The sequence below is a fragment of the Anas acuta genome, chromosome 2 (genome assembly GCF_963932015.1).
Source record: "Anas acuta chromosome 2, bAnaAcu1.1, whole genome shotgun sequence".
Taxonomy (NCBI): domain Eukaryota; kingdom Metazoa; phylum Chordata; class Aves; order Anseriformes; family Anatidae; genus Anas; species Anas acuta.
Window position 1 is genome coordinate 57,861,798 of NC_088980.1, and position 15,431 is coordinate 57,877,228.

A 15,431-nucleotide genomic window follows, 5' to 3' on the forward strand; every position below is an offset into this window, starting at 1 on the left:
GACAGTCGGCTGAATATGAGCCAGCAGTGTGCTCAGGTGGCCAAGAAGGCCAACGGCATCCTGGCTTGTATCAGAAACAGTGTGACCAGCAGGGCTAGGGAGGTGATCGTCCCCCTGTACTCGGCTCTGGTGAGGCCGCACCTCGAGTACTGTGTTCAGTTTTGGGCCCCTCGCTACAAGAAGGACATCGAGGTGCTTGAGCGGGTCCAAAGAAGGGCGACGAAGCTGGTGAGGGGCCTGGAGAGCAAGTCCTACGAGGAGCGGCTGAAGGAGCTGGGCTTGTTCAGCCTAGAGAAGAGGAGGCTCAGGGGTGACCTTATTGCTCTGTATAAGTACATTAAAGGAGGCTGTAGTGAGGTGGGGGTTGGCCTGTTCTCCCATGTGCCTGGTGACAGGACGAGGGGGAATGGGCTAAACTTACGCCAGGGGAGTTTTAGGTTAGATGTTAGGAAGAATTTCTTTACTGAAAGGGTTGTTAGGCACTGGAACGGGCTGCCCAGGGAGGTGGTGGAGTCACCATCCCTGGAAGTCTTCAAAAGACGTTTAGATGTAGAACTTAGGGATATGGTTTAGTGGGGACTGTTAGTGTTAGGTCAGAGGTTGGACTCGATGATCTTGAGGTCTCTTCCAACCTAGAGATTCTGTGATTCTGTGATTCTTACACATAGCAAAGGTGATCTCTCAGTGCATGTAAGAACAGCATATTTTAATATGTCAGTCTGATTTTGGCTAATATCATTATAAGGAATGTAACTGCTTCATAGATGAAATGCAGTGGGGGCCTCAGGGGAACATCTGCACTTGAAGTAAAAAACTGCTGCTGGTAACCAGGGGGCACTCGAGATAGAGTAACCAGGTAACTGAAATCACCCAGCTCTTAACTAGTTAAAATGTTAAGGCAAAAAGAAGGAAATGGGCTTTCAGGTAATCTTTTTCTACTGGGTAGAAATAACAGAGACAGAACTGATATTTGCTCAGATTAGATTTCTGTCTGCTTTGGCACAATTAAAATCTCCCACAATAAGACAAGATACTTGACCCCTGTCTTTCACACAAACATGAAAAACAAGAGCAGGCAGCAGATGAAAAATGAATTATTTCTCACTTCTTTAGGTGAAGAGCTTATAAAATGCTATCTCTGTGCAAGAACTCAAGCAGAATACAGTAAAACCTTCCCTACTTCCTATGAGCTGAGAAGTATTTGCTCAGCTGCTCCTACCAAACCAGCCACGCCACCAACCTTCTGCTACCCAATGGCTTGGCATATCCTCAGCTCTCTCCTCTTAGACCCCAAGAGGAAAGCCACCCTGCAGAGGGACTCTTTGTTGTCTGTAAAGGTTGCAAGTCTCCTGGCTTTCTGGCCCGCACACACACATCTAGCCATTTTCTCTGCTCCTACTGTGGCTCTGGGCTTTATCCATCAGTGGCAGCATGCAGCACCTCAAGCACCCGAGTTTTAACAAGGCTGCAGGCCCTTCTGCAGCAGAACAATGCAGAGAAACAGCCTAATTTAAGGTTCTAGCCAAAGGAAGACACAGATAAACTGTACCATGACAGGTTTTAATTTTCTGAATCTGGACGTGTAAATTTCTCATACCAGCAGGAACCAGAAGGGCTCACAGTTAATCATCAGGCCCCATATTAAGCACACCATTAGTTCTTCAAATCTCCAACTTCTCCCAGTAGGCCAGCAGTCCTTATTGCACCTAATCCCTTATCTGCTTCAGGAGATTACAAGCAATCTCCTGGCGGGGGGTGACGGGTGTCCAGGAATTTGTATTGGTGTTAAACTCCATGAAGGGCAGAGCCAGCCTTTCTGCTTTGACATGCCACCACAGGATCTAACACTGGGAAGGACGTAGGTACTAATGGCCAGCAGTTAGGTGCTATCCAGTCTTTCAAACTTTTCATCCAAGCTCTCCCTGTCCAGAAAGGGTTAGAAACATCGCGATGACTTTAGGGCCCAGTGCTCCTTGGCACAGGGAAGCCAGGAGAAATTGCCTCTCCACCATGCATTAGGGTTCCTCCTGGGACACAGAAGAGTGAGTGCTCTGAGGAACATTTCAAGCCAAACAGCTCCAGCTGGAAACAGAGGCTCGCCCAGGATACGTCACAACTGTGGAAGTACAAGGGAGTAGGACTGCATTTCCTGCTCCACCTAAGGCAGACGGATTTCAGGCCTCACCTCTCCCAGAGGAGTATTCACAAAGAGACAGACTGCCTCCTTTCCCTCCTTCCTCTCTTTTTTTTTTTTTTTTCTTTCCCCTCAAAATAAGCTGCCTACACCTGGTAAACCTCCAGCTCTGAGTGAGATGAGACGAGACCTTCACATCTCAAATTTGGTCAGTCACCTGCTTGACTGCCTGTGAAGGCAGCGATATTAAATTCCTCACCCCTCAGCAGGAGCCACTCTTACAAGCTAACCTTTTGGGAAATCTGGTAGCCTGACTCACCCCAGGTTGTGCACAGGACAACTGATCCATCAAAGAAAATCCAAGGCTTCTATCCAGTAGGTGGGTGATTACGGTGCTCAGGATTGTAACATCCACAGATTTGTCAACATCAAGGGAATCCAGCGCCTTATTTGAAGTGAGAAGTGTAAGGACATGGACAACTGAAGCTAGCAGTGATGTTTTGTATCATTACTGTTTAGGACCACACAGGGCTGAGCAATGGTGGTGGGGGTCTGTTGCCTTTATATACAAGTAGATGGCCTGATAGTTCCTGCTGCCCTGCTTCAGACAATCCACACACTTTCATTCCTGAGTTGAACTACGTATACAAACAGGCCCTTCCTGTAGCTGCTAAATTGGTAGCCCTGGCCCAAATCCAGGTCTCTGTTTCTGTACTGTGCCAGCCATTCGAGATGCCTGGAATCGTGCAAAAAACTGCTACGCTGCGTCCCCTCTCCCTCCCATGCTGCTTCCCAATCAAATGGAAGAATAAATCAACAGCTAGATTACTGCCCTAAGCACACACCTGCTGACATTTCGTGCAGCTGTAATTGCAATTGGAAAGCTAAGCATATCATCAGGAAAGCCAACTTAATTAAAAGCAGTAAACACAACAGGATGCGGAGCACAGAAAGTAACGCCCATAAAGCAACACAGCCCCTGTCTGGATGGTGTTTTTTTCCCCATCCTCCTGTACACACTTTGACAGAGGAATTGCTTCCTGAGCTCTCCGAGTAAGGGTGAGAGAGAACTTGTCTATTGTTTCCACCTGGAACATTTTCCAGGCTCTCAGTAATACAGAACTATTGTTACAGACTGGCTACCAAGTGACTAAGGGCTTACATTCAAAACACAGATGAATACAACTGTGTGATAAATACAACAAAATTTAATCAGCAGAGGAAGAGAATTACGTGGAAATACACAAGAAATTTATTTCAAAAGCCACAGGGAAAAAAATACAATCAGCTTTCTTCTCTAAAATACAAAAAAGAATGGACTGTTCCTATACACTGCAGAACATACGCTTGCAAGGATTATTTATGTTCAATGCATTCATTTTTTAGATTTATAAATTCTTAAATAATTCCAAATGAAAAATTAAATAGATAGTTAACATAATTGTGTACATGTGAAGCTGTAAGCTATATGCAGTGAACTACCTGCCATGGCAGCAACATACTAGTCTAAAAATACTGTATTTCTGTCTGCACAGGCTTTTAACATGAATTCAGGTCCTGCATCGGATAACAGGAATTAGGTTACAAGATGACACTCCCCTTCTGTTCTTCACTTTTTTTTTTTTTTTTTTCTTTTGTCAGCAGCAGTGGTAGTGTTTTCATCCAAAGAAAATTTCCATGTTCTTTTCTGGAGGTCTTTCATGTAACAGCACACCAACAACCAGCCAAAACATACTTACACAGCAAGCACATGGCGGAGCTCATCCAACGCAAAAAGTCAGTATTCAAGAGGTGGAACCAGGTGCAGGCTCCAAAGGAGTTTAGGAAACATCACATACACAAGCTGAGATAATATTTGGAAAGCCAAGCCTCACCTAAAACTGATACTTGCAAGGGACACCAAGAACAGCAAGAAGAACTCCTATTCCTACACTAGCAGTGGAAGGAAAAAAACAGGTCAAAAGTATGATCTGGAGGACCATAAAGCAGCCAGACTCATTCCATCTGCTGGCAAAAAACACATTAAAAAAAAAAAAAAAAAAAAAAAAAAAAAGAACTGAGTCCTCCTGATACATGTTTTTGGGCATAGGAAGGAGAATAAAGTGACTGAAAACAGTCATCATAGGTAAATTTACCAAGGGTAAATCACACCTGACAAGCCTAAAGGCCTTCTAGGGTAAAACAATGGTATCTGTAGACAAGCCAGAGAGCAGATGTCTCTTACTTTGACCTTAGAAAGGCCTCCCACACTTCAGAGAACAGTGGCCTATGGGCCCCACTCCCCCTGGAGAAGATGCAGTAACCCCTGATGGCTGTAACCACAGAGGGCCGGACTTGTTCTGTTGACAAGTGTGTCGCTGTAATTGGCGATTTGGTGCTCTCACCAAGCCCACAAGATGACACCAAACTTGGGGAGGATCAGTCAGTGAGCTCAAGGGCAGGGCTGCCACTCCAAGACTTGGACTGACTGGAGGAACGACTTGACAGGAACCTCATGAAAATGAGCAAAGACAAACACAAAAGCCTTGCCCGTGGGAAGGATGGACATCCTGAAGGTTGTGGGGCAGATCTACTGGAAAGGCCCGAGGGGATCATGGCACCTAGCAAGCTAAACACAAGCCAGCAGTGTGCCACAGCAGCCATAAGAGAAGATGGCGTCAGGCCCGTCCTGGCGGTGAAGGGTGGGACAACAGCAGAGGATGAATGTACACAAAGGAGGGTCTGACTTAATATGTGGGAAACACACACAAAAAAAACACACTTATTCACCATGAGGACAGGCAGGCAACAGAGTGTACTGCCCAGAGAGGCTGTGCTCTCGCTTTCCTTGGAGGTTTTCCCAAGCCCCAACTGGGTGAAGCCCAGGGCAACCTAGTCTGGCCCCATGGCTGACACTGTTTCTGAGGTGGGACTGGAGATCCCCTGAGAGCCCTTCCCATCTGAATTACTCTCCAAATCTCTTGGGCAGAGTTATTCTCCTTTCCTCACTACTTCTCTTACAGTATCACCTCGTTAAAAACGTCAGCACACAATAATTCACCGGGATGATCTGAAATAATGCTAACTCAGTGCTGGATAACATCACAATCCTGTTCTCCCTTTAAGTCAGCCAATCCCCCTGACTGTGGGGACTACTTCACTAACCCGCTGTATTTCCATTCCCCTGAACATGTGCTTACCACTCACACTCAGAAACATTTGTGCTGCTTTATAAATATGCCACAGCGTCTGGAAAGGAAAGGATTAGAAACATGCAGGTTCCAGCATCTGGATTTTATCACTTCATTAGATGTGATGGTAGCTAACAACAGGAGGAAAAATAAACAGAAAAGCCCTGAGGGATTGGTCAGTCATACCTGGAGCACACTTCACCCTGCAGTAAGATACACATTCGTAATTATTCTAATCAAACTACTCCTCATCAGTGAATGTATCTCCAATGCTGCTGGCATCTGTATCCAGAGGAGGAGGTCTGGCAATGTCATGCACTCGCTGTGCTGCGTTCTGTGTCATTATTTGCTGTGTCAAGTTGGAGAAGTATCTCGACTGTCTCCTCTGCCAACTGCCAGCACTTCAACTACATCTAGAACAAGACTGAGCTAGTTTAAGTGCGGGTAGGACGATGATCTTTGTCGAGAATCAGAGACAAGCCTGTTCCGGCAGCTTCAATTCTGAACTGCTTCTTGTGCATCCGAACAAGAAGTAGGATCTCATTCTTTCAGCACAGTCATGGATAATTTGACTGTCTTCTTTTCCAACGGACAAAAATTAGAATTCAGTGACTAATTCCTTGCCCAGTTTAATATGTGTTTACTTATTTTCCCTGACCACAGAAATAAATATTTTGCTGAAGCAAGAGAGAAGTAACCAACTGACAGTATCTCATGACTCAGGCAACTAGTTGGTTAGGTTAAAGAAGTAAATTAAGAGTTCTCTTGGAAATTCTCTGTATCAACAGCCAAGCTGCAGTGTGTCTCTAAAAATCCTTGCACGCTTTCATGAAGTCTTCCAGCCTGAAATAAGCTATACCTTAAGTTAACAGATTCACACAACAGCATTAGAAAACTTGGGAAAATTATCCTCATAATTCCCCATAATTGCCTGAAGAAATAAAAATCTATCTGGAAAAATAAAAAACAAACACATTAAACTATAGCTTATCACTCATTTATGAAGGCTCCAACAATTATGGCCACTGGAAAAATATTAAAAGAGTATCAATATCATTAGCTACTTAGACAGAGAGATGTATGATCACTTCTATAATAGAGACTTCCACCTCTGCCTCAGCTTTTAGTACAGAAAATATAATCAACACATTTCAAGGTTTTGAGCAACACTTGCAACAGCGTTTTCTTTTCAAAATAATTACAGTAGAAGACATGCTAAATTAAAAAAACACACACACACAAAAAATAGAAACCAAACACTCCAGTTACAGAAAAGACAGTTGTGTCACTGCAAATTTTGTCCCCAATCTAGCTGTCTGTCCAGGACACTTATTTTAGCACTCTGATTTCTTATCACGCTCCTTTTGCTTAGCAGACACAACCTTATCTCTCGCTTTGGATAGCTGAAGTGGAGGCTTTACAGGGAAGATTATCTCAGCTATTCTGCCACTTAACTTTTATCAAAAGTTCACAACCATTTCGTATGAGAGGCCACCTCGGATTTCTGTTACTTTGCGCAATTTTAAGAAAAGAGGCGCCTTCTAGGAAGAAATGCCTCCCCAGAAGAGATACGGCACACTGACATGCCAGTCCGGGGAGGCCTTGCTCCAAGTCTACCACAGGAGATCTCTGAACCCACACAGGACTTCCTATTTCTGAGCTGACAAGCTAATCTATTCGTCTGAATACAAAGTGTCTCCAAGAGAGACATGACATACTGTCAGCACGGGCCTGAAACCACAGGGAAATCATTAAGGACTGCACTGCTGGGTGTCATAAGTCTCCCAAGATAGTCCCGAGACCAAAGGACAGACTACATATGTTAACTGGGTGGAAAAAACTTCTGTTACAAAACTAGAGATAAAATGGAATGGAATCTATTATGAACCTGGGTGACTAAATAGATCTGCTTCTTATCATTTTCTGGAGCAGCAGCCCGTAAGATAAAATAAAACCCACTTCCCTACAGCACATTGCAGATCTAGATTTGCACAGAGGAAACACTCAAGATGCAGTTACACATTAGATGCACCAGCTTCAGATGATTTAACATCTAACCACCATATGCTAATGGAGGAGATCCTTTTCATGCGTCCTCCCCCACAAAATGCATAATGCTCCCACCTTCCCTCCCATTTCACCAGCATTCGCCAGAAACTGTACCAAGCTGATTCAACACTGACTTTAATCTGCTAAAACAAAGTACTTTCTGGGGCACTAACGAATTGAATTAACTCTATGAACAGTCAAAGAAATGCCAAAGCAATGGGATTTCGCCCTAAAATACCAAGACTGCTGTAGTGCATCTCCTTTGCCATGCAGGTGTTGAAAAGCAGCACAGCTAGGAAGCAGTGAGCGATCCTATCCAGTAGGATGTGAAATTGCAAACGTAACAAAGCAGGAAACTCCAGGCATTGCAGAGATTAATGACTTTCTTACAGTTTTGGAGCATGCCTCTTCCCCCTTTTAAAACTTCAGAGCTCCTCTACAGTCACACAGACTCTCCCCTCCCTTTCATACTTCTTCACTTGTCAACCTCATCTTCCCTCTGAGCTTTATCATCTCCAAATCGTTATTGCTTTTCTTTAGTGTTTCTTCTTCCCCACTTAAACCATAATCACAATAGTAACAAAGGCATCAATATGATGCTCATCACCATCACAATAATCTCTGAGCTTACGCATCCCACCCCTTTCCTCTTCCTTCTTCCATTTATTTGCATTGTCCAGCAGACTGGCAATTACCACGCATTTATGCAATGTCTCAGATAATAGGGTGCTGTAGCAACTACCACAACAAACACAATTATGAGGAGCCGTGTTCTGATTGACCTGACACAGCCGACAGATTTCCCTCCACATTATAAATCAAACCAAATAAAAATCTCTAAAGGAAGCAATTCTTTGTAACAACCACCCCCCTCCAACACCACAGCCCCTCTCCCAGTTCTCAGTTTTATTCACAACTTTCTTCCTTCCAATGTGCAAAGCCGTGTGCGATTCCAATTAACCTCTTTGATGAACTGGAAAATAAACATGCCGCTTTTCTGCAAGAGAATCCATTTCAGCACACAAAGAAAACAGTAAACGAGTTACCAAATGAAAACCAATTAAAAAGCAGCCTTGTGTGCATTAGATCTATTGCAGATAGCGATTATCCCCTTTGTACTCCCTTCTTCTCAGGGCTCGGTCTGTGTGCACCTGTGGCATGAAGAGTCTGAGCTGACACCCAGCACCCAAGCAGCTACCCCTTTGCATTAACAAGGAAGACAAACACTGCCTGCAAAAACGCGGGCAGAAACGTAAACAGAACGCCAAGGTGATGATGAATAACACACTCCTGAATGTCAAGGTATGGGCGGGGGGGGTTCATAACACCCCAGCTTCTTTCCCACGTTGCAACAAAATAAAATGTAGGTGGAACCAACGTCCTGCTGTTATTAGTACAGCAAAGAAAATTAACTCATTAAAATTCACCCATCTGTTCTGGCCAACCATTTATGAGTAATTCTCAACATTTCAGTCACCTGAAAAAAGAAGACAATAAATTCTCGGCCCAAACACTTCCTAACCAGTTAATATTTGAGATCACAGATGATTAAACCTCACGGCGTTTCATTCTTTCAGTGAGCTTTGTTTCTTGCCTGACTTCCTGGCTGCTTTTTGTCTCTAGCATTTCTCTCCTGCTTCTGGCAGACAAAGAGGAGAGGAAAAGTGAGGAAGGTTCCTGCAGAGCATCAGGATTACAGTAATTTCCTACCCTGAAGCAAGGAAAAGTTTGCTCAGGGAGCAATGACCTGTTGCTGCTACCTAATCCTCCACCACCACCTCCCCCCCCCCCCCTTTTTTTTTTCAACTTAGGTTTAAAAGGTGTTTGCATTTGTAAAGTTATATAGCCCAGAGGCAAAGCCTGGTGCATTTATCTCCTTCCTACCCCCAAATCCACAGGAACAATACCTCCCACCCACACATTTCCTCCACCTTTTTATTGTCGCTGTGGGCAATTTAAAACAGAAAACTGCGATTCAGAAAGATCTTCAATCATGCACCTACAGTTCATTGACATTTGGTTCACATCCAAGCCTGATGTGAATGTAGATGCCACTCATCAAAAGGACAGTTATGCCACGGATAACAAATCTTCTCAAGTCCCTAAATTAAACAACAGTATTACCACAGGGACAAAGTTATTTTCAAAGCATTCTTGGTATTCTGCCTGCTTACCTGCCCTTGTTCAAAACAAAGGGAGAACTGTCCTCGCACAGCTCTACTTACATTTCCTTTCAGCATCCTGAAATAAGACCTGTTTAAGATCCAATACTTTGTTTTCAACTGGAAAGGTCGGCTGGGGAAACAAGTCTCTACTTTTATTTTAACAGGGGGAAGGGAAAACACATGACAATACATAGGGAATGTGAGGAAAGAAAGTTTCTTACATCATCGCTTTTTAAATTAGACACAAAAAAGGTCTCAAAGAAATTATGGAAGAAATATCATTAATGAAAGAATAACATTTTAAGAGCTGAAAACTTATCTCTTGCTCACTAGAGAACACAAACAGCAAAGTAATGACTACTTACATATAATATGTAGGATATAATCCTTCAAAATACCAGCAATGCTTTTTGGCCTCTGTACACTGCAAAGAAAGAAAGAAATATTATTAATATTTCCATCGGACAACGTGCAATTCTAAACGCAACCACTGAGTGCTTATAAATACCCTAACTTTGAGCAATTAGAAAAGGTGTCTTTTCTCAAAGACTTCACAATCCTAACACACACAAGAACTGGGAACTCAGTTAATTGGAACTGCAATGTGCCCTGTTAGGATTCAGAGCCTTCACACCAGGCTTTGTCTTCAGGGCCCCAAAGGTTACCACAGTTCATGACCGTAGTTAATAGATTCTGATATGGGATCCAATTGCACGGCAAAACTCATGTCTTAACAGGATCTGGAGAACTTAAGAGCCCATCAGGGCTGTAGTCACTTAAGAGACCTCCAAGGCATGCCGGGTTTGACGACACGAGGCGTATGAGTGCAGAGCGGATTCATTAATTGCAGGGAATTACTCATCTTCGTGGAATTCTCTGCGTGTGGAGCCAGGCTTGGAAAGGCACAGAACAGAGAGCCCATGCTAGGATCCCAGCTCGTCTTCCTACACCTTGGAAATGTTTCAAGCGTTCATTACGGCATCTGGGAAAGGAAACTGCTTTCTGCAGTCCGGGGGCATTGTTCTCTCTTGCAGACTGTCAGCGTATCCTTGTTAAAGGATGGTGACAGGCATTCTCGTGGCGTGTGTGGGAAACGCACATCATTACGGGCACGGCTCAAGTACAGACAGCAGCGAAGAACAATAGCGGCGCTTAAAAAACAAAACCAGATGTCAAGCCCAAACTACATAGCCAAGGCACAGAACATTCCTGCGTATCCTGCTGACACCGCTAGCATAAAATGCCGTCTCCCTTGCAGATGTGGCTGCAGAAGCTCCACCACAGGCTGTATGATCTGGTTGCACACGGACTGGGTGTTCCGGGACACCCTCCACAGAGCAGCATGCGTTACCTCGGGGGATCTGAACAGCAGCTCTCTGCTGCTCACACCTGACACCCAAGGTCAGGGAGCACTCGCACATCAGCAGTACTTGGATCATCCTTCATGTTCACTTGGCAGCTCACCTTTAAATAATAGCTCGTATAAGTTTATTAGCCTCCCTGAATCCCAGAATACTAAATGAATCCAGCTAAGACAAAGACAAAGCGTTTTTACATCTCTGACTCTCACTCCTCATGAATAAGAAAGGCTGCAAGCTCTTTAACGAGCATCTGATGAGCTAAATCACAGACAGATCAATTACAGCCCATGAAGACAAACTGCTATGGATTAAATTGCTGAGACCAATATGGGGATGGGGGAAGAAGGAGATTTTTGAAACATGTGATCAGGCCTGTCCACTAATCGTAAGATGGGCTCACACCAGCCCTCAAGATACACAAGCTTTAGGTTCTGTTGAACGGACTGGAGCTTCTTCCTTTGGGGAAAAACAAAACAAGACAAACAGATTCCTCATTCATTCCCTTCTCAAATCCATGCTGCTACTACAGCAATGCATGCAGGAGGGCTCCACAGCAGCTGCTGGAACAAGTGGTGTTCAGAGAGCTATCTCCACTTTTGCCCTATTCCCCTTCCTCCCCAAAACCTTCCAACTTCTGAAACCTTTCTTCTGAATCCTGTCATCAGCCTGCTGTTTCCTCGTACTCTAAAATGTGAAGTATGGCAAGTTTCTCTTGGTATCAGATACAGGGCAAAATACTTTGGCTCTTTTCCTCTGCAAATCAGCAAGCCCTGGCTAAAACCCCAGTACCTGCAGGTCATCTTCCCTTAGGAAGTCTCATTTCAGAGTCCAGCTTGCAGCGTACGCTCCTACATGTTTTTCTTCCTGAACCAATATGATTCACTGTTTACCTCAACATCCTTAAAGCCTTCATCAGTCTCAAGCATTTTAATTGATGTTTTCCCAGCAACATTTCTGAGCCCGTGGAGCCTGCAAACCCTTTACAAGCGTAAAGGAGGCATTTATATTCAGTGCTCGTTCTGCCACCCTCCTCCCCACACTTCAATCCACTTTGCAAGTTCTGAAATGAACTGGGAAGATTCCTCCCTTCCCACATCTTCCAAGCTGTAAAAATCCTGTTTCTGCCTCGATTTATTTTGACTTTTCTGCTTCAGACAGCCAATATGCTTACTGCTATCCAAAAAAGGCTCTAGCCTAGGAAAGTTTTGTACATAACTATTCCCTCCAGCTTACAGGGCTTAGACACATACACTAAAAATTCTTTGGTGCACGGACTTTATTTTTGTTCTGGGTCCTAGAACGATCCTAATTCTGATTTTTTTTAAATATCCAGCCTGAACCTCCCCTATTGCAGCTTGACTGCATTCCCTCAGGCCCTATCGCTGTCACCAGAGAGAACAGATTGGCGCCCGCCCCTTCACTGCCCCTCATGAGGGAGCGCTGAGGGCCACGATGAGGCCTCCCCTCGGCCTCCTCTTCTCCAGGCTGAACAGGCCCAGTGCCCTCAGCCACTTCTCATACATCTTCCCCTCAAGGCCCTTCACCATCATTGTAGCCCTCCTCTGGACACTCCCCAACAGTTTAATGTCCTTTTTGTACTGTGGTGCCCAGAGCTGCACACAGTATTTGAGGTGAGGCCGCACCACGGCAGAGCAGAGCGAGACAATCACCTCCCTCAACAGACTAGCGATGCCGTGCTTGATGCACCCCAGGACACGGTTGGCCCTCCTGGCTGCCAGGGCACACTGCCGGCTCATATTCAGCTTGCTGACAACCACAACCCCCAGATCCCTCTCTACAGGGCTGCTCTCCAGTGTCTTGTCCCCAAAATGTAAATAAGTATCTGAGGGGAGGGTGTCAAGAGGACGGAGCCGGTCTCATTTCAGTTGTGCCCAGCAACAGGATGACAGGCAATGGGCATAAACTGAAGCACAGGAGGCTCTGGCTGAATATGAGAGGGCAACTTCTTTACTGTGAAGGTGGCAGAGCATTGGCACAGGCTGCCCAGAGAAGCTGTGGAGTCTCATTCTCTGGAGTCAAAACCCGCCCAGATGCCATCCTGCTTAATGTGCTCTAAGTGATCCTGCTAGGCAGGGGTATTGGACTAGATGAGCAGCCATTTCATGTCAGCATTTTCTCACAACAGCCATGTTAATTCCCCAAGAGATGCCATCAGGGGCCCCCCAAGAGCCTTCTGATGTCACCACAGAGTCACTGTCACCCTACAGCCTCACAAGAGGCAGCTGGCCATAAGTGCCCTGAAAATCCAGCCTGCATCGAGGCTGGTTGGTGGCACTCGAGAGCTCGAGGTCCTACTGCTGAAACATCAGAGGTGGTGTTGCTAGTAGAAGGCACAATGTTGAGGTCCTTCCTGTGGAACAGGAGACATCAAGGTCTTTCCTGTGGCAAAAGACATGGTGAAGTGCTTCGAGTTGCAGGTGAGGCATTCAGGTCCTTCTGGTGGGGCACAAGGCATTGAGATGCTCTGGTGGGACATGAGCCAGTGGAGAGCTCACAAGGGGATGTCTGCCACCAGCACTGGGTCTGATGCTCACCGTCTTTTGAGGATTATATCCTTGCAGTTGTTTGAGACAAACCCCCGAGGTAGCTAAGAAACCTCAGCTGGCAGCAACTAATTCCAGTCCGCAAACAGAAACAAAGGGGAGATTGCTCACATTAGTGAGATAGGACCTCAGACATCAAAGCTGGTGCCCACTTTGAGAGCTCCTGTATGAAGCCAGACCATCTCAGAGTTTCTAGAAGTGTTTGTTCATGCCTTAAAAAGCCACGAACCTATTCACTAACAACAAGAGAGTGCGCTTATGGTTGTTAAACTAAACTTACTTATGACCCTGTGGAGGCTTTCAACTTTTCTAGGAGAACAGCTCTGCACATTTCGCTTATAAAATTCCTCCTTCTATGTCCTTTAACAATTTGGCGCAGCTATAAAATATAAATACAAGAGCATGTTCGTTTTTTAAATAAATGATGCAGGTCTAATTGGGTGTGCATATGTAATCTTTAGAGAATTAATGGTATGTGAATTAGCCAGATGCTTGAATACGTTCCTTGAGATTGAATATTTGGAGAGAAAAACCACATAACTTCTTTCTTTTTAAATAAATCAGGATCTCTATTGTAGCCTGTTTTCTCTGACAGACTACAGCAACGTGAACGGCAAGCCATGCTTTTCTGTGGCCTCTAAATTCATTCAGATTTCCTCTAAGAAAGGAAACATGTTTCCTGCCACAGATTGAAATTGCAAATGGTATGAACAATGAGAAAGAGAAGTTACTGAAACATTAACCAAAGACTGGTTCTGATCACACCATAAAATGGAGTACATACGGATGCACACGGTGTGGGGGAAGACAGAGCAGGCAGGCTGCTCAGTGAATGTCGGAAGGTATGATACAGATCATTAGTTATGCTTTGCAGGGTTTGCAGAAATATCTAGCAGGAATATCCTCCACACTGCACATCATTATCTTTCCATTCGCAGGACAATAAAAAGAGAACAGATCTGATCAATTAATTACTCTTTGCAATCAAGGGAGCAGTGGATTTACACCCAGTGCTTTTACTGGAGATTTAAAAAATAATTATATATAAAAAAAACACAATTCCAGCACCCTCTGCAGATGGTAAATACTTTCCAATATAGGTAGAATCAATTGTTGTTATGGGTAGCAATGAAAAAACCAGCCTGCTGCTGATGGACATGGCTGGGGAGGGCGGGGGTAGGAAGATTGCTATCTGTATTCGGAAGGAGCAGTCAGGCTGAGTTTGTGACATCTGCTCAAAGCCAGATTCTGCAAGAGGCACGGGTCTGCTATCAATCACAAAGCCAATGAAACCGTACCGGCCATCAGTAACTGAGGGTGCAGCTCTTTCTTTTTAACCAGACAAAAAGCTAGATGCTACACACAACTGCCCTTACGGATTACAATTACAAGAGCCCAAATAGGTGAATTCAGATGACAAAAAGCAGGAATTTAACGGAGTGACCCTGCCATCCTGACAGGACAGAAATGGCTCCTGGTTTTCTGGGATGGCCCCACTAGTGGCTGCGACCTTCTGTCCTACTAGTGCTCGGCAGCAGAGTGCCGACTAGTGCTACTAGTAGAGAGTCAGTTGATCCAAACCTCTTTCTTGTGGCTACAGCCTCTGAAGCTCTGTTATAATTAATTCATCCACAGAGGAACAGGGAAAAAGAATTAAAAGCCTGTAAGACGTGGCATAAGACCTCATTATTTCTGAGCATCACACAATGTGCGACGTTGGAAAAGGATTTCCCACGCTGGCGTACAACCAGAACTGCCTTCCACACAGCCAGACCAAAACCAGTCCACGAGGAAGTGGGAAGGGCGAGACCTTTGCCTCCACACCATCTGATAGCCAACTGGCTTTACCTCTGTCACCCAGGCTCTGTCACAACAGCCACCTGCACTAATGATCTGCAGTCTTCCTAGTCCCTGTACCTGGCAGCTTCTTGATGGAGCCCAGACAAAAAGATGGGGCAGTCTACAGCACAACCCTAGACTGAATAATC

At 44.9% G+C, this 15,431-nt stretch overlaps 1 protein-coding gene across 1 annotated transcript in view; it reads right to left on the reverse strand.

Moving 5' to 3' along the window:
- Positions 1-15,431, reverse strand: part of VOPP1 (VOPP1 WW domain binding protein) — a 59,882-nt gene that overhangs the window by 12,953 nt on the left and 31,498 nt on the right. Inside the window, exon 2 of the mRNA XM_068674865.1 lies at positions 9,884-9,942. Within this exon, the coding sequence (XP_068530966.1) occupies positions 9,884-9,942 (59 nt within the window). The remainder of the gene's footprint in view (positions 1-9,883; positions 9,943-15,431) is intronic.